This window comes from Microcebus murinus, chromosome 4, assembly GCF_040939455.1.
Source record: "Microcebus murinus isolate Inina chromosome 4, M.murinus_Inina_mat1.0, whole genome shotgun sequence".
Classification (NCBI taxonomy): domain Eukaryota; kingdom Metazoa; phylum Chordata; class Mammalia; order Primates; family Cheirogaleidae; genus Microcebus; species Microcebus murinus.
In genome coordinates this window covers 78,341,455-78,366,085 of record NC_134107.1, presented here as the reverse complement: position 1 = coordinate 78,366,085, position 24,631 = coordinate 78,341,455, and the positions used below count along the sequence as shown (strand labels likewise).

The 24,631-nt window shown below is 34.7% G+C and overlaps 2 protein-coding genes across 13 annotated transcripts in view; one reads left to right on the top strand and one right to left on the bottom strand.

Moving 5' to 3' along the window:
- Window positions 1–3,274: 3,274 nt before the first annotated feature.
- On the bottom strand, window positions 3,275–16,554 carry JRKL (JRK like). The gene is made up of 2 exons (XM_012743932.2): window positions 16,386–16,554; window positions 3,275–15,983 (listed from the first exon to the last, which is right to left on the bottom strand). The coding sequence occupies exon 2, from the start codon at window positions 15,816–15,818 to the stop codon at window positions 14,244–14,246; it is 1,575 nt and encodes a 524-aa protein (XP_012599386.1). The 5' UTR covers window positions 15,819–15,983; window positions 16,386–16,554; the 3' UTR covers window positions 3,275–14,243.
- CCDC82 (coiled-coil domain containing 82) overlaps window positions 16,526–24,631 on the top strand; it is a 37,005-nt gene continuing 28,899 nt past the window's right edge. For 2 of the 12 annotated variants that reach the window (XM_076002454.1, XM_076002461.1), the window contains exons 1-5: window positions 16,568–16,614; window positions 18,867–18,947; window positions 20,084–20,186; window positions 21,526–22,277; window positions 22,780–23,005. In XM_076002454.1, the coding sequence (XP_075858569.1) occupies window positions 21,540–22,277; window positions 22,780–23,005 (964 nt within the window). In that variant the 5' untranslated portion in view covers window positions 16,568–16,614; window positions 18,867–18,947; window positions 20,084–20,186; window positions 21,526–21,539. The other 10 variants (XM_076002457.1, XM_076002458.1, XM_076002455.1 and 7 more) reach the window with 10 other exon arrangements.

Here is a 24,631-nt window from a genome sequence, read left to right as displayed (position 1 = left end):
AGAAAGCATGTGGTTCATGGTGACAGTGGTCTTCACTTCTTGTTATATGGTAAAGCATAAGAAAATAGCAAAAGTTTCATTTAAAAAATGAAACCTCTAGGCAATATATTTCAGAAAAAAACAGATACAAATGTGTATCATCTCTTGATTCTTGCTCTTAAGGTGGACACTGACCAATTGTTAAATAATTGCACCTGTTGCTTATTAATATAACTTCTATTAAAGTAGTTTAGCATTAACAAAAAAGTGTGTTGAAAAACTGTAGATTTAATTTTCTGTGTGGACCTACTCTCCCTTGTTCCCACAATCAAGTTATATTTTTACCCAGAATTACGTAAAAACAAAATGCTGTTAAAAAGCAAAGTCAATATTCTGAAACACCACAAGATGGGGTTGTTACTCCATTTGAAATGTATTAATTCCACCACTGCGCCCCCACCCCTCCCACCAAACAGCTGTTTTAAAGATGTTTAAAACTCTCTAGAGGCCTTAACTTGGACTTCTTCATCAAAAAATAAAATTTAAGATCATCAATGCTTCCAAATTAAATTAGAATCAAAATCATCTATAAAAAAAATAATAGGAACATCCACTTTAAAAAGTGTTCATGGAGTACATCATTGTTTTTCTGCAGACTGTGTGCATTTGTCTTCATGGTATATATATGTATGTTTTATCCCCCACGTGTTTGTTATCCTGTCTCTCTTCACCTCTATGTATGCCTCCTACGTAGTGATTTTGTGGGTCTTTGTAATGCCATTAAGCTTTGCTAATTCACGATTGCAACCCCAGTACCAAATAAATGTGTGTGTTCACATTTTTTTGTCTTGTTTAGACAGACTCAGAATATTCAGCACAATTCTGAAGTAAAAGAATGAAATCAGAAAACTTACACCATTTGACTTTAAAATTTACTATAAAGCTATAATAAGCAAAAAAAAAATGTGGTGTTGGCAAAAGAATAAAGAAATAGAGCAATGGAACAGAATAGAGAGACCAGAAATAGACCTATGCAAATATAGTCAACTAATCTTTGACAAAGAAGCAAAGGCAATTCAATGGAGAAAACATTCTTTTCAAAAAATGGTACTAAAACAACTGGATATCCACATAAAAAAATTTAATCTAGATAAAGACTTTATCCCCTTCATAAAAATTAATTCAAAATGGTTCATAGGCTTAATTATAAAATGTAAAACTATAAAACTTCTAAAAGATAACATAATAGAAGATATAGATCACCCTGGGTTTGTTGATGACTTTTTAGGTAAAACACCAAAACTATAAGCCATGAAAGAAAAAATTCATAAGTTGGACTTAATTAAAACTAAAAGCATCTACTCTGCAAAAGACACAAGGGAATGAAATAAGACACAGACTTGGAGGAAATATTTTCAAAACACTTTTCTGATAAAAGACTGATATCCAAAATATAACAAGAACTCTTAAAAATGGGGGTTCAAGGAGAGGGAGGAAGGGAATCATGAAGAGGTGGTACACAAAAGATTTTTAAGGCAGTGCAACTATTCTGTAACATACTGTAAAGCTGTATACATGACATTTTGCATTTGTCAAAATTCATAAAACTGTACAGCACAAAAAAGCTTCATGTAATTTATGGACCTTAATAATGATGTATCAATATTAGTTCATCAATTATAGCACATATGCTATATTACTGTAAGATGTTAATGACTGGGTAAATTGTGGGGGATTATGGAAGTGGGGATGAATGAAAGCCCTCTGTATTTTCTGCATATTTTTCTGTAAACTGTTCTGAAAATAAGGGCTATTAATAAAAACATGTAATCATGCCACATTTTATAATCTCTTTTAACGGTTATTATTCAAAGTAGCCCTGTGAAATTAATTGGAACTCCACTTTACCACTGCTAGTTCCAGAGAAAATGCAGTATAAGGTGCATCCATCTAGGTAGTTTAGTCATCCAAGGCATTTTACTCACTACATTTTAAAAGTTTTGATTACAAGACATTTTCATTACTTACTAGGTCCAAGACTTTATTGTTTGATAGGCAAAACTCTAGTAAATGTCTTCCAGTACTGAAGATGCAGTTAAAACGATAAATCTCTTCACAGGACTAATGTCTTTTGTTAACATATTCCATCCCTCCTAGTTTTATGCATATAACTCTTAAATGTTTGTCAAATAAATGACTGAATGAAAAAAAAATGAATTTCTACATGGGTTGTATAGCAACAATAAGCCCATTCCACTGAATTCTGATTTTCATCTACAGCCAATAAATAAAGTGCATGGCATTCTTTGTTATTCTTCCGCTCAGATTCCATTGAGCAAAAAGGTAATTATAAGCCTTATTTACAAATTCTTTAATTCACCTTTCCTAAAAACTGTAACAGAAGCCAGAAGCTCTAAACCTGTTAGCATTTTAATTAGAAATTCAAACAAATGGGGATCTATTGTCACAAATGTTTCAAGAATATAAATTTCACAACAAACCATTGCATCTTATTAATTAGATTTTAAAAAGAGGTTTCCTGTTTACATAACAGTTGTTACAAAATACTAAGCAATACTTATTTGCCACTTCACAATTTGAGATTGCATCTGCTTCTTAAAAAGGCAAAAAAAACTCTATAATATTAAAATTGTTTGATATAACTAATCCAAAACCTGCTACATAAACTTGAGGTTAAAAACGTTTTTATAGGGAACTAATTCACTAGAAAATGTATTGTAGAAAACTGTGATTATTCACTGAAATTACAACTTATGTTGACATACAAGGTTAATTTTACCTTAGTGATAATCAGCTTGTTATGACTTAGATAGTTCAAATAAACAAGTAAAATAAAGATTATGTAGATTTTCTTAAAAGTAGAAAATAGCTTAATGTCACTCCTAGTTGTAAAAATTAATTTTACAGATAAAAAGAAAATGGTTGAAACAAGTTTAAAATACAATTCAAAATCTCAATTGGCCTAGATTATTGGATATGCTGATCTAGAACAAAGGAAAGTGGTCTTGTTTGGAAATGCAGAGAAGAGATTTATGAAAATTTAGAATAGCGATAGAATCCAGACCTAGGATAAGATCACTCAGGGATGATGTGGCAAGAGAGAAGAACAGAGTAGAGAAGCCAGACAAAATCCGAAGAAATATCTTTATTTTAATGGGAAGGTAGGGGGAGAGGAGTCTATGAGGGAAAATGAAAAAAAAAAAAAAATGGCTAGATCAGTGTTGAAGCATTTATGAGCTTCCACTGTAACTTATTCCATCTCTCTATAATCACTTCACCTTGCCATGTCTCAAAATTGAAAGACTACAACCAACTGAAAACAGTGTGCCTTACTTCTCTTACTTAGAAAGGTTATATGGCATATGGTTAATAACACCAAATTGAAAATAAGCACAAAATATGGCCTTTTCTAACAGCCTTTTTGCATCACCATCTTTCTGCAGCATAGTTAATAAATCATTTTAAATGGACAGGAGAGGAAAAGGTCAACGTGTTGTCCCAAGTGCAGAAGCAGCCACAAATCTCCATGAAATTCAATACAAAAGTCATTGAAAGAGAAGCACATTCTCTGTCTTGTTAAATTTGTTGTATAATTCTTACTAAATTTGCCTTGACTTTTTAGATTCTATAATTGGGCATGTTGTGATGGCAAAATATAGTGCTTTGAAATTAGAGGAATCAAATAAAAGGCTTATATTCCAATAACCATCACACTGATTGTAAAAGCTAGATCCTTAAGGGTTAGAACAGTGTCCGATATACAGTAAGATAGGCATTCTTCAGCTTCCATAGGGATTGGTTCCAGAACCACCATAGATACCAAAATCCTCAGATGCTCAAGTTCCTTATATAAAATGGTATAGTATTTGCATATAACCTATGCACATCCTCCTATATATTTTAAATCATCTCTAGATTATTTATAATACCTAATACAATGTAAATGCTATGTAAATAGCTGTTATACTATATTTTTATGTTTTATTGTTTTATTATTATTTTTCCCCTCTATTTTCAATCATCATTTGATTGTATCTGCAGATGAAGAATCCCTGGAAGGCTGACTATACTAAGTAAATATTCATTTAATGCATGAATAAAAGCTTCTGAAAGTATTTTTATTACTCTTTGGTAATTTGGTAAGTGCTCTCCCTACAATCCTTCAATGTGAAGGAATCATGGAGTCTCAGAGTTGAGAAAGGCATCTTAATAACCCTTTGCACTTGGATGTCAAGTGTGGATGATGAGAAAAAAACAAGCAAGTGCAAAGGGTTAAACAATCCATGTGGTGAGTCAAACCCTTCTCTAAGTCTAGCAAATTGGCTGTCCAATCAATCTTTTAGCTGTGTTGGTGATGGAAGACTATATTTCTGGAGGAAGCCCATTATATCTGGAGAAAACTCTAGTGGTTGATCCATAGGAAATAAACAAAATATATTTCTTGCATGTAATCATGGGCTAACAGCAATATATAGCTGTTCACTGCTGAATTCCAAGTACCTAGAACAGTGTCTAGTATATGTAAGGCCTCTATAAATATTCATTAAATGTTATTCATTACTAATGTCTAATGTATTAATTACTAATATTAAACTATGCAGAGCCTTTTTCACATTGGGTCCCACAAACCACATTTTTCCTCATTCTACACATTGGAGAGATTTGGATGAAAGGATAGCATCAAATATTTTAATAAATTTTATTTCATTAGATGTGATGTATCACAGTTATTCATACTTGAATTCTTAATGCTTATTTTTTGTCTATGCTATTAAGTGGTAAGAATGAGAAAAAGGTACTCTAATCTAGTATATAGAAAATAAACATCCTATGTGTGTACTTTTATTTTGAAGCTTTTTGTGCAATATGTTTTATAAAAATATTATGTAACTTTGCATATTGCCACAAACTAACAAGACATAAATTGTATCCTTGAAAATTAACTTCCTCTTCAGAATATAAATAGGGCTCTTTGTCAACCCAAATCAGCTTTAGCCTAATTAAGTTAAATTCATGTATTCCAGCTATTTTAGCAAGGATGATGACAACAGCATGATTTGAAGGCAACTCTGTCAAGCTGTAGGATATAGGATTAATGTTAGCACATCAGTCATGATGACTATAAAAATAAAAGACAGTTATTAAAGACCAGGCATCTTCATAATTGAATAAAACATCATTACCTAGAAAAAGATTTTATGAAAACTTATTTGAGATAACCCTCCTATATTAGATATTTTAATATTTTTAGAGTATAATTCTTATTGAACATTTTTCAACTCTCTACTTACATTTGTCTTTTGAGGTTTTTTTCAAGCTAGCAAATCATCTCTAGGTAATATTAAATGGATATTATGTGTAATTGTCTGGAATGTGTATAAACAAAACAGGTTATTTTTATGATGTGCTTATAGAAATCAATGAGTATTCATATTATAAACATTTCTAAATAATATCCTCAAAATAATTCTGGTTTTAAGTACCAATCTGTATGCTAAAATGCATCAAAAATCATCAATCTTGCTGAGCATCTCTCTTTATCATCTCATTGATCACTGAAGTACTACAACAACCTAAAGTACAAGAGTCATTTTACTAACATACAAAATATCTAAAGATTTAACTTCAAGTCCACGATCATGCAAATCTAAAAGAATAAATTGGGTGATTTTTGTTTTTATTTTGGTTATGGAGTAGGTAAATATTTGTAAGTATATTAAATATTTGAGATGAATACATGAATGAATGACCAAATTCATAGTCACATCAAAGGAACTAATAAAGTGTTCACATTCAAAGAGGTAAATGTTAATTTAAAAGACATGTTATGGTTTAACATACGAAACATAATTTCCACCATTAAGATTAGAAAAAAGGAGATTCTATCAAGTGAGGTACAAATAGAGCTTAGAAAATTAATTCATTGGTAATTGACCTTTCCACATTGTATCCAATTTTGTGAAAATATCAGTAAAAGATAGAAAAATAGCCTAGCCCTAAATACTTAAATGAAAACAGAAAATAATAGTGGGGCTTAATTGTACAATCAAATGCAGTATCTTGTTTTCAATTATAATGGAGCCCTCACACATTTATGAGAAAAAGATGATTCTTTACATACCTTATACAAGAAGAGCATTATCAAACAAGAGTCTTTTATAAAAATGGAATTTGTACATTCTTCATCTCACATATGTTCTGACAAATCCCTGTTATTTGTGTCAACTTATAATACCACACAGATCCACATAGGATCTTTCCTTGTCATCCTCACAACATATGAGGATATACAGATCAAAGAGCAAAAGTTAGAGTTGGGGCCCAGGCCATAGACAGCAATAAGGTTGCTGAGAAGATATATATTCTCTTAGATTGAGAAATAAGATATTATGTATAAAAAGAATAAATATGAGAGCTACTTGGCTGCTTAATATTAATACCATTTATTCTCTTAATCTAAGAATAGTACCAAAATAGTACCACTATTATCATTTCCCAAAATACTATTAGTGAAAAAGTAGATTCCCACTGCAATCCCATTTCTTTTCAGTGATAACTGAAACCACATAACTGCCTTGGTCAGCTTGAAATCATCCCAGTATGATTGTATTTTTAAAATAACTTTTAAAAAAACCTGTCATGATTATTACTCATGTTTTATAACCACATTTAAAATCTTCCTTATTCAGAAAGAGATAAAAGAGTATTCAAATGCTTGTCACTAATCTATTCAATATCCTTTATTTATCCATTCATCTCCCCTTTTCAGGTTTCTCTTATCTGTTTCTTTAAATGTTATTAGTTCTTCCATAAAATTTTAAAGATGTACTTGGAAGGGATTTTCAACCATAATTGATCTTTTTCTTGTCTTGATGCCTTTAGGACTTACTGAAATATTTCTGTCCCCTTTTACAAGCATCTCTGAATTAAGAATCTACAAATATCATATAATTATAATATGAAAAAAGTATCTTCTGATTTAGGATGTTAATAGAAGGGCTAGTGCCCATATCATATAATAATATGAGAAAGCAGCATGGAGCAGTGAAAAAGGAATGCCAAATCCGATTGTATATATTGGCTCAACACATTGTAAATACCTGAAGTTGCAATCTTGATCTTACCAATCCCTCCCTTTGACCACAAACTCCTATTCTTTCAATTATCTTATTCTCCTATTTCTCTATGCCCTCTAAGCCTTTAATAATTCTTACTAATATAAAACATATTAATTCATAAAGTGTTATACATTATTTATTTAATCCTCTTAGCAATTCTATCTTCTGATTTCCATTTTAGAGACAATGAGACTCAGAGAAATTTAGAGACTTGCCCAAGATCACATGGCTAGGACTTCTAATATTAAGATAAATAGTTAAGAGAGCATATACTTGATCCTTACTTTACCTTGATCACATAAACAATAGAAAAATATGTACTTTTTAAAGAAGCAAATATAACCATATTCAAAATAGGCAGGTAACCCTTTGAAAGATCATAAACTATGTGCAAGCAAATGGTGATCCATATATGGAAGTGCTGAAAGCTGGGAGTGGGAACAAGAGGCCTAGTAGAAAGATCTGCTGCTATAGCAGAATACCTGAGACTGAGTAATTTTTTTTTTTTTTTTTTTGAGACAGAGTCTCGCTTTGTTGTCCATGCTAGAGTGAGTGCCGTGGCGTCAGCCTAGCTCACAGCAACCTCAAACTCCTGGGCTCAAGCAATCCTCCTGCCTCACCCTCCTGAGTAGCTGGGACTACAGGCATGCGCCACCAAGTCCGGCTAATTTTTTCTATATATATTAGTTGGCCAATTAATTTCTTTCTATTTATAGTAGAGATGGTTCTCGTTCTTGCTCAGGCTGGTTTCGAACTCCTGACCTCGAGCAATCTGCCCGCCTCTTCCTCCCAGAGTGCTAGGATTACAGGCGTGAGCCACTGCGCCCAGCCTGAGTAATTTTTATAAAAAGAGAAATTTATTTCCTCATAGATCTGGAGTCCAGGAAGCCCTAGATCAAGGTGCCAGCATATGGCAAGGGCCCTCTTGTTGTGTTGCTATGTGGTGGAAGAGAAGGATAAGAGAGTGCCCACTCCTAAAAGCCCTTTTTATAACAGCATTAATCCATTCATGAACGTGAAGCCCTCATGGCCTAATCACTTCTTCAAGGCTCCACTTCCCAACACTGTTAGATTGGCAATTAAATTTCAACATGAGTTTTAGAGAGAACATTGAAATCATTGTACTTATTTAGTTTCCTCATTACTCTACTTTTATACATAGTCTTGACTTCATGGTACTTTAAAGAAACCCATTATTTTCTTGCCCCCATATCTTCTACTTTGCTTAACTTGGAAATTCAGCAAAAAAAAAAAAAAAAGTAATCTTATGGTACTCATAGTCATCCTAGACCAATTAAATCAGATTCTCTGGGAGGAGGACTCATGTGCTGACATTTTTTATAAAATCTCCTTGGGCTATTCTATGAGAATTGCCTTAATTTATTTTTGTTTCAGAAAGGGCTAACTACTCACCAAAATTTATCCTTTCCCCTACCATTATACAAGGTTGTCACTGCGAAGCAGCTAGGGAGTCATTCCTACCACCCCAGCTCATGCCTACCCATTCCTGCCCCATACTAAGGTAGGACAGGTGACTAGTTCTCACCAATGAATATGAACGGAAAGAATGTGTACGGCTTTCGAAAGATGGAAGCTAAGAAACGAGTGAGTATTCTTCATTCTCTTTTCCCAAGTGCTAACTGGATGCAGAGAATTCTAAGAGTTTAGCAGATGCAAAATCACAAGATGGAAGGAGCTTGGATCCAAGAATCACTGGAAGAAAAGTTATGCTTTGACCAAGCCTTATATCATAAGACTGCTTATATAGAGAGAAAAACACACACTTATTGTGTTAAGCCTCTAAAATTTGGAGGTTTGATCAGCTAGAGTTACTCGTATTAGTAGAGAAATAAGGATGTTGAAATGGGGTGTTGCTGTGATAAAAACCTCAAATATGTGTCATTAAATTAGTGAGCAGGAAATAGGCATTAAGGAAAACTAGCAGATGCTGGAAAGATGGGATAGCTGTAAAATGTTTTATAAATATTGCTTTCAATATTGTGGAGAGAGACCAAGTGCCCAAGAGCTGCTTATTCTCATTTAGTGACAATTTTGCCTCCTGGGGCACATTTGGCAATATCTGGAAACATTTTTGATTGTCATAACTGTAGCAGGGAGGAGGTGGTAGGTAGATACAAGGGATGTTGCTAAAAATCTTCCAATGCACAGTACATCCCCGAACAAAGAGCTATCTGGACCACAAATAATGCTGAGGTTATGAGGCCCTGCTCTAGAGGAAGTGGCTGGAAAGAGCCAAAAAATTAATGTTACTTGTTCCTTGCTGTGTTTAATAAATATTACAAGAAAAACATGAGCTCAGAAAATAGTCAACTATAAACAGAAATAAAAGGGCTCAAAGAAAGTCCAGAAATTTGGGGGCTTTTGTAAGTTTCAAAAACAATTTCTCTCAACTGCAAACAGTAGGAAGGAAATAAGACTGACAAAGCAAAGCCTCAGTAAGACTTCTCAGTTAAACAAAGTGATTCATTTCTGCAACTAAGATTAGCTTAAGGGTTTTACTTTCCCAACCAAATTTATCTTTTCAGATGGTCTCCTGGACATTGAACTAATGTCTATGAAAATAAATATCCTGAGAACTATAAAACATCATGAAAATATTAATTATTTTCAAGGCCAACTAAATTGTTATCACTTCAACTTTTCATATCAGAATTATCATACCTCCTTATGTTACTTTTGTCAGTCTTTCATTTCCACTCCTTCAGCATGTCACATTTAATTCATTCTCCCTTTTTTACATGACTATTTTCTCTTTTCATTGTAAATCTCTTGAATGCAGATAGCCTTAGCCATGTATCCTATACATGGCCTAGAACATGCCTTACACATAGTATATAATGTTTGTTAAGTATATGTTTATTGAATATATACTACTTTGCAAAGCATTGATCCCATGGTCCTTGATCTCTAGATGCCTATAATCCAGTATTAAGAGACACAGTCACAAAAATCATTTTACAATATGACAATTCTTATAGAATCTGAGGCTCTATCAACACTCATTTTCATATTAGGCGGTACTGGAAAAACAACTGCTACCTTTTGAACATCCTTCCACCCCAACTTCTAAGTGCACAGGACTGCATGAGACTAATTACTGTGTAAAGTTGGCACTGCCTTCTATAGGCAAAACAGAGTATATTTCTAACAAGTATAGTTAGTCTTGAGAGTTTGAATGATGATCTTTCAAGATTAGGGGTTTAAACCTAAGAAACTAAATTTTAGCACTTGAGTAGCTACAAGGGTACCAAAAAAATAAACCACTACAACTGTCCACAGGAGGGAATGGTGAGAGGCAGGTGCACATGTGTACATCAAGAAAGGCTAAGAGGAGATATATAAGAGAGAACAATTGCCTATCTTGCTATTTCAAACCAAAGTAGCTTAGCTTTCTTTACTTAGGCAGTTAAATAATTATTTGAACTCCCTGGCCCATCTAGGTGGCTCTGGCATTAGGAAGATGCTAATGGAGAGTTCACTACAGATGGGAAACAAAGCAACGATTTTCTCTTCCAGACTTAAATCCTGCTTCTCAACTGGAGATATAAATCATGGATCCAGACAGGGTGAGTGGATCACATGCAGGTAATGGAAAAAGATGAAGTCACTCAGGAGCAGCAAGAGTCAAAGAACAACACAAAGCTTAAAATGTAGAGGGTATGTAGAATAGAAGCCAGTGAAGGAATGGATAAGCAAAATCTTGGTGGTTTACTTATATATCACATTACGTTGACTATTTTATATGAGCTTACAATTGAACCAGATGGTTTTGCAGTTTTTTAAAAAAAATATATGTTGTTTTTCCACCTTGATTGCAAGATGCTCAAGAACAGGAACCTTTTCCTCTTTTATAATTTCCTAAACCCACCACACCCATTACAGTCTTAGCCATACAGTAAAACTCAATAAATTTTTGATTCACTGGATTTAAGCAACACAAAGAATTCTATTCTCTACACTACTACCCACCTACCCCCAAAAGCAGAAATCTCCCAGAAAAAGCAACTTTCTAATTTCTCCTGCAGATAAATCTACTCTCACAGAACTCTTGGCTACTAGAAGTGTGAGAAACACGGTGCTGTACAGTTGGCTTTCTGAGAGTATTGTATCAAGGCATATCAATGAGAAAAATCCTAGCAAGACTGGTGAGAGAACATGAATCTATGGTTAATTTTTTAATGGAAAAATGTAATGTCAAACACAATCTCTAGTGAAGCATTAATGGAATAGGAACTGGGAGCTAAGGATTTATGACCTTGGGGGCAGATATAAAACCCAAACAGCTTTTGGCATCATCTGCTACAACTACTGATGGAAGTGCATTTAAGCTGGCACTGACTTTTTAATATTCCATAGGTGAGAAAGGGTAAAAGCGGAGATCTTACAGGGCTCATCTAAGACTGAGCAATACAAACAACTAAGCCTGGGAATATGATGTAGAAACACGTACTATTACAAAACACACTTCATTGCAGGCCACATTTGCCCTCATGTTTTCTTTCTTCTCCTCTAACCACATCCTTACCCCAGGCGACCTCAAACTACGGCCCTCAGGCCACATGCGGGTGTTTTTGCCCGTTTGTTTTTCAGTGTGCATAGGAATTTGTTTTTTTAAACTATAGTCTGGTCCCTCAACGGTCTGAGGGACAGTGAACTGGCCCCCTGTTTAAAAAGTTTGAGGACCCCTGTTTTGAACTTAACCTCCACTCTCTTCCCTATATTGTCTCATTTGAAGACTTATTTTCCTTTGATCTCTGTATCGATCTGAGTTACACACGTGCCTGTGCTTTTGAGAGTAGTGGTTTCCAATATCTTTGGTCCAGCAAGGCTTCCATGTTGGTACTCCGTTGTGCCAAGTCTTCAATTCTTTTTGACACCGCCTCATGAACTTATGAGAAATGTTTACATGAACTGTTCATTTTCCCAATGCTGGGATTTAAATTGATGAAGTGAGAAAGGATCCTGAGCATGGCTAACTGGAAACCACAAAACAGATAATTCAAGTCAAATACTTGAGTTTAAATTCTTACCTGTAGCCAAGTAATCTTTAGCTTACTAAAGTGTGAGCTACGTATCAATACTTTTGTGTGAGCTACGTATCAATACTTTCACTAAATTCATTATTAAAGAATTAAATGCCATAAGGACACTGCTTAGAACACAAAATGGCATTCAATAATTGGCAGCCTTTATAATTAAGGATACAAGAGTCCAAACAAAACTGCTAGCCTACCAGTGTTGCCAGATTTCAGAGAATAGCTGTAAACCAAAGAAAGAATAGTCTCCCATCTCTCACCAGCTAGAGAAAAAGTCGTTAAGATTCACACTCAAGACCAAAAAACAGTGAACCATTTTTTACTAGATAGTAAAATTTAAAACCACACAGCTTAACAGTAATGTTAATTTTACCACTAGGTGGCAATGATACAGCTGCATTTCACCAACATGATTAATTTTAAAAACAGGGAGCAAATCCAGACAGAAATTCCAAGCTTCTTAGTACACATTTTCACTATGTATATAGAAAAATTCTTCTATATACAATTTAATTTATAGTAGGATGTGTAATTATCTGATTCAATATTTATGTTAACTTCAGATGCTTTTTTCCCACTCTATAGTGAGGCAATTTATGCAATGAACAAAATTTTTAAACACTTTATCACAAGTCTTCTGAAAAATGTAGACATATATATATCTATATATTATGAAGCTAACAGAATTTATGGAAAGCTATAAATCTTTTTAAAGTTTTATAATTCTAAGAAAGGCACTATAAAATATTTCAATGAAAAAGTTAAACCTTTTAAAAATGATGGAGAACAATTCTAATTTTTTTTAACTTGGGGCCAAAATATGAAATATTATGGAAACGCTTTGCTTTTAAATTATAAATTAAATTAATATTAATATGTGCAGTTCTTTCAATGTTGAATAAATTTTAAGAAAATTTATCAAAATTCTGATTTACATTAAATTTTAGATTAAATAATCCCAAAGTGTGAAAATAATAAACAATGAAATTTCTTAGTATCTGGTACTTTCCATAATTATTTCTGCTTTCTTCATTAAACAGGATACAAACATACGATATTTAAAATAAAATCTCTATTCTTCTCATTTCTTATTTTCTTATCAAATAAAAGGGCTAGGTATGACAAAATTTTTGAAATTATAGATAACATTTCCAAAAATGCAGTAAAAAACAAAAAAAACTAAAAAAAATGACTTATCAAACTTCAAATTCTCAAGATGTTCTTGCAAATATAAGGTAGGAGCTCATATTACATGTAATATTACAAAACCTGTACTATAAATAATAAACCTATACTATTACCCAATTCATAATAAAAAGCAAATTAAAACAAGCCTATTTCCTTTGTTCCCCTAAAGTTCCCCAAATTTTTAATTCTCAGTTTCCTAAAAATGAATTGATCAGAGCGATACATATATATATATATCACTTTTCCAATAGTTTCTCTCATTCAACAAGCACTTCCTATATTTATTTCATTTCCAGAATAATTTCCTCCTCTTGCAACCCACACAAATGTATGAGAAGTATGTTTCTAAATTATTTTCATAATTCATAGATTATTCCCCCATCATTACTGGATTTCATTTTTGAATTTAGATCATTCTGAAATCTAACAATATAGATCTTTCTTATCCTGTCATCCTACACAAATATACAAAAACAACCATTTAAGATGGTTAGCACAGGAAAAGATTATTATGGCAGCCCTCATAAATCAAGTGAAAGATTTTGGGAAAGTGCTCAAACTGTTCACTGTTAATTCTAACTTTAGCTAGAAAATTCAGGAAATGCCACTGTTGTAGAATGGATAATTGCAGATTTACAAAATTGAATACATGTGTACACATAATTTATATCTATACAGAGTCAGCTTCTGATTATCTGCACAAAGGGACAGCAGACACAGATGATGAAAACACATAATCCTCAAACCACTTTAGGTTAATTTTTGTATCTGTATTTCACAGGATGTGAGAACTCATGACATAAAAAAAATTAAGCCACATTGCAAAGAGGTTAAATGTCACAAACACAATCACCAGAACAATAATAAATTTAAAATCTGATTATTGACTTGAGTTTGTCATCTTCTGTTTATTTCTGATGGTGGCTCGAAGTTTACGTATTACCAGTCTATCAGGTAGAATCATATCACCTTGTTGTTCTAGGTAATCCAATAAATTTTCAGTCCACTGGAGAGCAGCTGCATGATTAATATGTTTCTCTGGAATCAGTTCTATTTCCTCTTCTTCATTTTCACTGGATTCATCTGTCTGGCCTTGTGCTCTTCTGATGATTTCACTGTCAGTTAGTATTTCATAACCTGGTTCAGTACTGTCTACTTCAAGCCATTTTTCAATGTTCTCAATAGTAACATTTTCCAATCCTTTGGTGTGCCGTAAAATGGTGGCCACAGTAGCCACAGAAATATCTTCTTCATCAAAGTCCAAGCCTTCTTTCTCCTCTATCATAGGGAGAATCTTCTTCCATGCTCTGCTAATGGTAACCGGTTTTACTAAGTTCCATGCCATTGCTATTTCATAAAGTGCATCCAGTAGAGTTAGTTTCTTCCAGAATGATTTCAAGTCATTACCTTCTTCCAAGTTGTTCTGGAGAAGACCTGCACGATAGTTTCTCTTCATCATTGCTATGACTCCCTGATCTGAGGGCTGAATCAATGAAGCCACATTAGGTGGTAAATATTTAGCAAATATTTGGCCATCATCTGACCTCAGGACGTTTTCATTTGGATGTGTTGGCGAATTATCCAACAAGAGCACAGCCTTTTCCTGCAAGCCTTTGGATCTTAAGTACTCCCGAACTTGTGGCACAAAAATCTTGTTAAACCATTGTCGGAAAATGGAAAGATCCATCCATGCACCCTTTTGGCTGAAATAAGAGACAGGCAGGTTTAAGGTGTCAGTTGACTTGAAGGAGCGAGGTTTCTTTGCTTTCCCCACAACACAAAGTTTAAGTTTATGTAAACCTGTTGCATTGGCACAACACATGATAGTGATTCTTTCTTCAATTGATTTGTGCCCAGGGACAGTGCATTTACCTTTGATTACTGAAGTCCTGGAAGGCAGACACTTCCAAAAGAGTCCAGTTTCATCTGCATTGTAGATTTGTTCAGGCTGCAAATTCTCTCGTTCAATAAAATCTCGAAATTTGTTACAAAAATATTCCACAGCAGTCTCATCTCCATTTAATCTTTCATTTCTAATGTTAACTTCACTAATGCTATGCCGCTGCTTAAAACGAGTTAACCAACCAGCAGAGGGATTAAAATCACCATCCATACCCAAAGCATAAAAGAAGAACTCTGCTCTTTTTGCACAAATTGGTCCAGATATGGGATTCCCTTTTGCTCTTTGCTGGTTGAACCATTCCAACATAGCTCTGTCCAGTTCCTCATACATGGATGGCTTCATAGATTTCCTCTTGGCCAGAAGACTTGTGGAATCAGAACTGCTCGCATAAGTTATAATCTTTTCCTTATTTTTCCTTATATCCCGAACTGTTGTTTCACCAATTCCATAAATCACTGCCAGTTGTTTCGAAGAATCTCCATCCTCAAGTTTCTTTATTATGTCAAGTTTATCTTTAATAGTTAATACCACACGCTTCCGTTTCCCTGACATGGTGAGGCTCTGGGTCTTACCCCACACTCACTGTAGCAATCCTAAAATGCCTTCTTCTCTTACACACTCACTTTAACACAGTCTCACACCAACTCAGTCTTTCAACATTACCAGCAACCTGGTGGCACTGACTCCCTCCCAGGATGGGTCTGGCTGGCAAACAGACTGCAGAGCAAGGTGAAAGAGGAAGTTTGAAGGAACAGGCCTTTAACTTACATGGGCAGTAGAGGAGGCCCCAAATCACCGCGGATAATCCGGATTACAGACATGTGTTTTATTACCCCAGTGGCCGCGAGGAAGACTATAACCTCACCGTGGCCACCAACCACCTGCACGTCCAGATCCCCTATAAACGCCAGTCACTAACCCCTGCCACACCCCAAAGTTACGGCAAAGAGCGGAAGAGCTCCGGAGTCAGGGACTGGCTCCCTTCCCCAGGGGAATGGTTACGTTTGAGCCCTTCCCCAGTAGCGGGGCCCTCCCGCCGCGCAGCCCCACTTCCTGAGGCCAGGCTCAGCCTGGACAGTCCTCCCAGTCCCTCACAGCCCGCCGAGCCCTTCTCCCCACCTCAGTAGCAACCAGGACCCTGCACCGCTCCCTCACTATCGCGCCGCGGCCGCTCCTCCCTCAACCACGCTCCCGGAAGACGCTCCCTGCCGCCTCCCGACTCCGCCCCTCGCCCCTCCCAGAGGCGGGACTTCCCTTGGTTCCCGGAAGGGGGAGGAGCGTAGCTTGTCTGGAGCTGTTGCCCTGGGCGGAGGCGGAGGCGGAGGCAGAGGCGGAGGCGCTTTGAAAGGTGAGAGCGCGAGGGCGGTGCGGGGCCCGCTCCCGGCGGGAACTCGCTCTTTCTCCGGCCGCTAATGGTTTATTAGAGAGGCGGGGAAAGCCGCGCCTCCTGGCGGGCCAAGAGAAAAATTCCGGCGGGAGCTCTCTGGGTGGACCGGACGGTGCCCCTCAGCCCTTTCCTCTGCTAGCCTCCTCCTCGGCTGAGCTGCAGTGGGCGCGGTGCCTGTTATTTCCGCCATCTCGAGGTGCTTGGAACTGATGCGGGAGATTGGTCGGTGATTCCTTAGGTTTCTGGCCTTTCCAGACCCTCGTTTGTTTTCTGCGTGCAGAGCTCTTTTGGGGTCTGGTGGGGGTTCTGTTATCCTGTGCGCGTCATCGCGAAGCTCTGTCTGAGGGTCCGGTTTCCTGGCTACGGTGCCCCTCCCTTCTGGAGGCAGAGTGACGGGCCCGTGGGCGGGCGGGCTGCGCTAGGTGCCTGCGTCCCGCCAAAGAGCCAGGTTTGTAATCACGAAAATCACCCTCTCGGGTGTTAACCCCCAAGAGGATCTGTTCCTCCGTCTGCCACTCATCCCTGCTGGATTGGGCGAACCGCCTTCATTATTACGTATTTTAATGAATAATATAGTTATCTCAGATGCCAGCCTGGCAGGAATCACTTTGCGAAATTGTGGAGTATTGGACCATGATTCTAAGTGGAGGAGACTGGCTTTCCTCTCTTTATGTTTCTTATCTCCCTGTTGTGCTGTCCTTTTTTCCAGGCAATAGAAGGACTATGGTAAATTTAATTACAGCAATATGATAACTTAATCAGACTTATATACTATGGCCTTCAAATCGTGTATTATGCTGGCTTGTTTTGGCTGTCCCTAGTAATTTCATCAGATTGTGAGCTCCTTGGGAGCAGAGACCCTGTTTATTTCATCTAGGAACACCCATCTCTGAGCATGCCCTGGCATTTTGGTAGATACTCAATAACTATTTCTTTGGTTTATTAATGTTTCCTCTCTAAACTGCCATATAAAAGAAAACATCAAGGAGGGGTAATGGTTTTGCATCCCTTCTGGTGGAATTTCAAATAATGGCCTGGGGCTTCCACTGCCTCTCAAATCTTAAAAGTGTAAACTACCACCTGCATTGCTTATACAGCATGTAGGTGATTTCTAGAATGAATCTTTTCTTGGGTATGAATTAACTTCAAAGTCTAGAAGAAAGAATATTTCTTCAGATAGGAAATTCAAATGGCATCATCAAAGTACCTTCTTTTAGGTGTAAAGTTACTGTGTTAGAGAAAGAACACAAGCAACATGGATTATTGCTATTAATTTAAATTCTTTGGCAGACAGCATAGCTATGTATGTGCGTCTTAAATGAATATTAACCATGAAGCACAAAGATGTGATAGTATTGATCTTCTTCATTCACTTATTTAATGCTTTCTGTTTGGAGTCTCTTTGTTTTTCTCTTTCCTAAAGGTAAGGTATCATTACAGAAGCTTGATAAAATTCTCATTTTAGGAAATTGAGTGTATATTCAGCATATACCGAAGTTACATCCATTTGCATGGATTCTTTTTTGAGTGAATTCTAAAGATCAAGAGATGTATTACCCATCAGACTAGCTTTTCCTTTTCATTTCTCTTCCCAGGTTAACCCACCTTTTCTCTCTGTCAGCATTCTTCCCTCCCCAGCTAATGTAATAAAGATATCCACAATTTAAAAAGAGGAGCCAACCATATTCAAATTATCTTTTTTTTAGTAACAGAATTTTTGACCTTATTTATATAAGTGGCAATTTTGAAATATAGTAAAAACTCTAGCAATTTGGTACTTGGCCAAATGAAACTTGATTTATTTTATTTAAATACAATGTGCCTCCTCAAACATTCAAATTCTGTAGTTTCCCAAAATAAGTATTTTTCTAATCAGACTACCTTTCTTTGATATTTTTACTTTTGGGCTCATTGGGGACTACCTTAAATTTTGTGATCCGTGTCATCAATAAGATGGTAGGGGGAAGTCTGCAAATTTTCATCTCTTTTGAACATTCTTTTCTTGCCTAGTGGAAAAATAATTTCCAGAAGTTTCTGGCCTAACTCATGTGCACCAAAATTTAGTTACATAATAAAAAAAGCATGTTTGTAAACTCTAAACCATTTTAATGGTTGTTTTCTGGAACTAAAATTTAGCATGAATGAGAGATAAAATAATGACTTTTGAAAGGCTTAATTTTTACTACTTTGTACAAATATGATATTGGCAGCAGTTATTGTGTAGCACTGGACCGGGAATCAGGAGACCTGGTTTCTAATCCCTGCTCTGTCACTAGCAAGCTGTGGGATCTTCGGTAAGTCATTTAAACTCTATGTCCTTGGCTTTGATATTTACAAATAAAGATAGATAGTATCTTTCTCCTAGGATCATTGTCAGAATTTAAAAATAAATATGAAAATGTACTGAAAAATTATAAGGGGTTTCTTTTATACTTTAACTGTTTGTAGTCATGGGTCTTTTTAGTAGTGTGACATTCTTAATGTTTTCTACCATTGTCATAGGAATCACCTATTTAAATAATAAATGTCTTTTGGGCATGTTATAGTTTTGTAAGATAATCATCTAGTGTATATGAATCTGCTTTTGGGTACTAATAAAATCATCTTTCACTTTAATGTTTCTTCCCATATTTGCTTTAGTGTATCTGCTGCAACCATATTTGTCATTTTTTACATAATTTTTTTCATTATTTATCCCAATTCAAGCAGGTTTACTAGAAAGCTTTACTTTCTCACTACAGTGTAATGCACATGCACATATGCACAGTTTATACAAATTTATATATGTTTAAAAATACTTCTTTGTACTACATAGCTTCAAAATCTAAGCTACCTAGTTTATCTGGTGCTTAACCAAAGAAACAGTAATCTATCTAAAACCTGGAAGAGAAACTGGTGGACAAGCAGTATAGTATATACAAAACCATTCTTTGAAGAGTAGTGTAGGGATTTTTAAAAAGGGTAATTCTGACCACATGTGATTTTCATCTTGGCTGATTTTAATAAAAGCCTTTTTTAATAAGATGCAACCCAAGTATAGTTTCAAATAACAAGTTTAGTCTATTAGCTAGGATTTGTTAGATTGCTATTCCAATACTGATTATATCTTTTAACACTTACTGTCATAAGGTTATACTTCAGCCTACACTATAAAAATAATATCTGATGTATAATCTTAGCACTCCTATTCTGATTTTATATGAGGTGTTACCATTATAGAGGCAGTCTCGTTGCCTTGTAAACCTTCCAGAATTTGTACAATCAAATGAGTGGTATCCTCTCTGTCCCCACCCTAAGAAAAAAGTAATCATCTTGGAAAGCTATAAACTTGGTCCAGTAATACTGCCGTTGCTCAAAAAATTTTTGGCTTTGCATTTTTGGAATTACTTTCAGAATTTATAGCACATTTTTTGAATATTTTTAATGACAGGTAATTTTCATCTTGTGAAGTTGGACTTCATTTTTGGAAGCTGTTAACAATCCTTTATAACTGAGACAAGTGAATGAAGTGGATGTTGAAGCTACCCTTTGGGGTAAAAAAATGAAATGTGATTATTTTCGTATTTTTAGGTTTTTTTTTTTTTTTTTCATACCATGGTTTATAGAAAAACTCCAGGAATATTCTGTGCTATGGTGGAAGGATTGGAATAATCAGCCTTATGAGGTGATTTCTTTGAAGGGGATAGCACTCAGTTGAATATATAAGTTCTTACACATGTATTATGAGGTCAGTCTCCTTACATTGTGATCATATTTCTATCCCTTAGCAACCACAGAAGTATATATGCGTTACTGGTTTTCTAGTTATCTTATCTGTCAGTAATTGTTCCCTTACTATATGCTTGTGATGATTTTAATGGAATTCACCATTTTTTAAATCAGAAACCGACAGCTTTTGTTTTTCTTCCCAATGCCATGCTCTGCTTTACCATGACACTTTTGTTTTTTCACCTGAATACATTATTGGATTGTTAGTAAGTTTCCAATTGGATTATATTGTATCTTTAACTTTGAGGGTAAAGCAATTGCCATTTTACTAGGGCATAGAAAAAAGCTACAATCTTGGTGGACAGGTTATCTTTCAATTTTTCACTGCTATCTTTTTTCTGTCTCTTACTACTTTATAAATCTCTTTATGTAAATCAATTGATCCTTTATAATTCATGTCATTTCTCTGTACAGAATTCTTCTTTACCTCCAAGATGCATGCATCATCCTAGTAATCCAATCCTAATTTTCCATCCTTGTCTCCTTTTTTCCAACATAAAATTTTTTTTCATACATTTTTATTTACACTCATTTACTGAACATACCATATTCTTTCTCAGTGCCAAAGTTTCGACCCTTACCATTTTTGCCTTTCCAAAACCCCTTTTCTTTCATTCTTTCTGTTCAAATATAACCAATCCTTCAGAATTATATCAGAGCACATCTGTTCAAGATAATCTTCAGTGAAGTACTTGCCCTACTGATCTTCCTACATCTTTACACATCGATCACGCTTATTTTTATCACTCATTTGATACTAAATGAATAATATCCTAAATTTTTCTTAATTATTATATGTTTATATATTTTAATTCTATACATAGATAATAATCTTTTGAAGAACAGGATCATGATTTTTCTTTCTGTGTATTTCAGCACAACATATAGCACAATTCAGAGTAGATGTTCATATAATTATTTCATAGATGTTCAGTAAATTATTTGTTGAATTACTATTCTAACATCTTCACTCAGATATTTCATGTGACTTTTGCCCTTGTGGACCATTTAATAAAGCCAAATAAATATAATTTGTACCATAAATGCATTCATTGCTGTAATTTGGTTATCATTTGTTATATTCCTAATAACTTTATTTTGTAGAAGCTTAAGTGAAAATGGTACATGTTAGAAGACATGAAACAAGGAAAAATTCTAAAGCTCAAGTGCCTGAGCAGAAATCTCGAGTTGATTGGAGGCGAACTAAAAGAAATAGTATCTCACAATTATTTGATAGTGATGAAGATCTTGATAGTGATGAAGAACTTGATAGTGATGAAGAGCTTGATAGTGATGAAAGTGTTGATAATAATGAAAGTTTTGATAATGATGAAGAGCTTGATAGTAACAAGGGGCTTGATAGCAATAAAACAGCAGAAGATAAAAGAAAGCTTAAATTAAGTAAAGTTGAAAGTGAAGGAAACAACAGTAAGCATCTCATTAACACTGACAACAGTTCAACATATGAAGAAGAAATGAGCAAAACCAAACATAGGAGTATTGATTTACCAGATCAGGAAAAACATCCAAGTCAAGAGGATAATGATCTCAATAAACACGCTGGACAAATAATAGAGGAGGATTTAGAAGAAGAACACATCAAGCGAGGGAAAAGAAAAAGGATATCCTCTGTGATGTATGACAGCGATGAGAGTGATGACAGTGATATCCTAGTTAGAAAAGTAGGTGTTAAACGTCCACGTAGAGTGGTTGAAGATGAATGTTCTTCAGTGGAAATGGAGGGAAAAAACCCCGAGAAGACATTAGCTGCACGAAAGCGAGAACAACTTCAGAAGCTGAAAGAACTCTCAAAACAAAGATCTCGTCAGAGACGCAATAGTGGTAGAGATTTTGAGGTGTGTTATATTTTGTTGGTTTTGTTATTGTTTTTAAATTTTTAATTATTTAATTTTTATAAAAATCAAAGTGCTGAATCTGTTCCAGTTCTCAATAATACTATTTTTAAATCAAGTATCCTTGAATATGTTTGATTACACTATTGTATCTAATACACTATTGTATCTAATACATTGTTTTATCATAAGCCTCAGTCCATCACTCTTTTTTAAAATTGAAAGACTATTTGTTTTGTATGGTCTTTCCTATTTTAACTAATTTTAATTAATCTTAATGTCCATTTTAAATATTTTACATCACTTAACCAAGGTATATTATCTTCTCCCTAATTTCAAAAGTTCAATATTTAACATAACACAATTCTTTATTTTTAACCTTAAAATAATAAAGGTAATTTTTATGGATCATTTTTTTGCTTTCAGATTTAATCTTTTAATTTTATATCCATACTGACCATTCTAGAGGCACAATTTACTGAAGCATTTATTTTAATTTAATTAGGACTCTGAAAAGGAATCCTGCCCAAGCAGTGATGAAGATGATGATGATGATGATGATGATGAGGAAGAGGAGGAGGAGGAGGATTATGAATATGATGAAGATGGAGATGATTATATTATTGATGACTTTGTAGTGCAAGATGAGGAGGGTGATGAAGAGAATAAAAACCAACGAGGAGAAAAGTTAACTACATCACAGCTGAAATTAGTAAAACAGAATTCTCTTTGTAAGTTAAATATCAAGAAAATGTTTTATCACTTGCTCTTATGATGATATTATATCCAGTATCAAGTCAGCTTTTTAATATCATGTTCTAAATCATTAATTAGGAAATAAGGTTTTGTTTTCAGATAACTTTCATTTATCAGCTTACTACTTTATTCTAGTAATCTCAGAAACCCTTTATACTCATAAAAATTATTGATCCCAACAAGCCTTTATTTTTGTGGGTTATGTCTATCAATATTTACCATTGTAGAAATCAAAACTGAGAAATTTAAGATATATTTATTAATTAATTTAAAATAACATTAGTAAACTAATTACATTAATGTAAATAACATATTTTTATGAAAAATAACATTTTCCCCCAAAATGAAAAGAATGGAATTATTTTACATTCCTGCACATCTTTAATATTTAGCTTAATAGAAACCAGCTGGATTCTTATATCTGCTTTTGCAGTCAGTCTGTTGTGACATGTTGTTTTGGTTGACGTGTGTGAAAACAATTTTGCTTCACCCAGATAGGTATCTGGAAAAGGGAGAAGTATTTTTAATAGTATTTTCAAAATAATTGTGGATATTCTCATTTGATAATCTACCAAAATTTGGCAAGTGATACTTTAATAAAGTTTAGTTGTAAGATGCAATCTGAAACCATATAAATTAACTTTTAGTATTCACATTACAACTCCATTAGTCTGTCTTGCAGTTTGAATGGATCTTTTACCCATGTATGATTTTGTGATATAATGCATTGGTCATTTGGAAAATATTGGTTCACTGGGTTATGCAGATTCTCTAAATGTGGACACATTTCATTGTATAAATTTTTAAAAATCACATTCATTAATATCAATACCAATCTCATCAGAATATCTTTACAGTATAAACGAGTTGTCAAGTTTACAATAGGGTATATAATTTTTGCAAAATTCCAATTTCTAATTTAAAACTTGGTTGTTATCTTTGGCAACAAATATTATAGTTATTCTCCTCGAAGTGACGGGCCCACTTTGTTCTTTTTTGAGGAGGTGTCTGACAAATGCCCATGTCTGAATAACTAGAGTTTGTCAGTCTTTCCTTCAAATAAAAATGGTGATTCAGGATAAATCAGGCTTTGCCCCAACTCAAACAGTCCCACAGTGCTTTTCCTCAAAACAGCCATTGTACTTTGGTATGCAGTATAAGTTACACTTCCCATTTCATCCCATAGAGTACTAAAAAGATATGTACTTGAAATACAAGATTTAATAAAATTAATAATTTTTGCTACTTCAACAAAGACAGTTTTAAATGAAAGTGGCTTTTTTATTGTGTGTGCATAGCAGTGATGACTACAATGATTGCTAGTTGTTTGGTACTACTGCCATGATTCATGTTAAGGGGCCAACTGTTTTACCTATTGTTGCTTTTGCACTGTCAGTGAAAATGTCAACATAGTGAAAAGAGCAAGTAAATAATATCTTAGTGTTGTTTTGCCTTGACATACAGATCAGCTTAAATGGACTTGGGGACTCCCAGAGGTCTGCAGACAAACACTTTCAGAACCACTGGTTTTATCAGGCACTTAGAAGCTTCACTGAAACAGTGAAACTCATCAGAAATAGGAAGTTAGAATCCTTATATTT

Excerpts from the sequence above, each read along its gene's own strand:
- JRKL (XM_012743932.2), bottom strand. The coding sequence starts at position 15,818 with ATGTCAGGGAAACGGAAGCGTGTGGTATTAACTATTAAAGATAAACTT.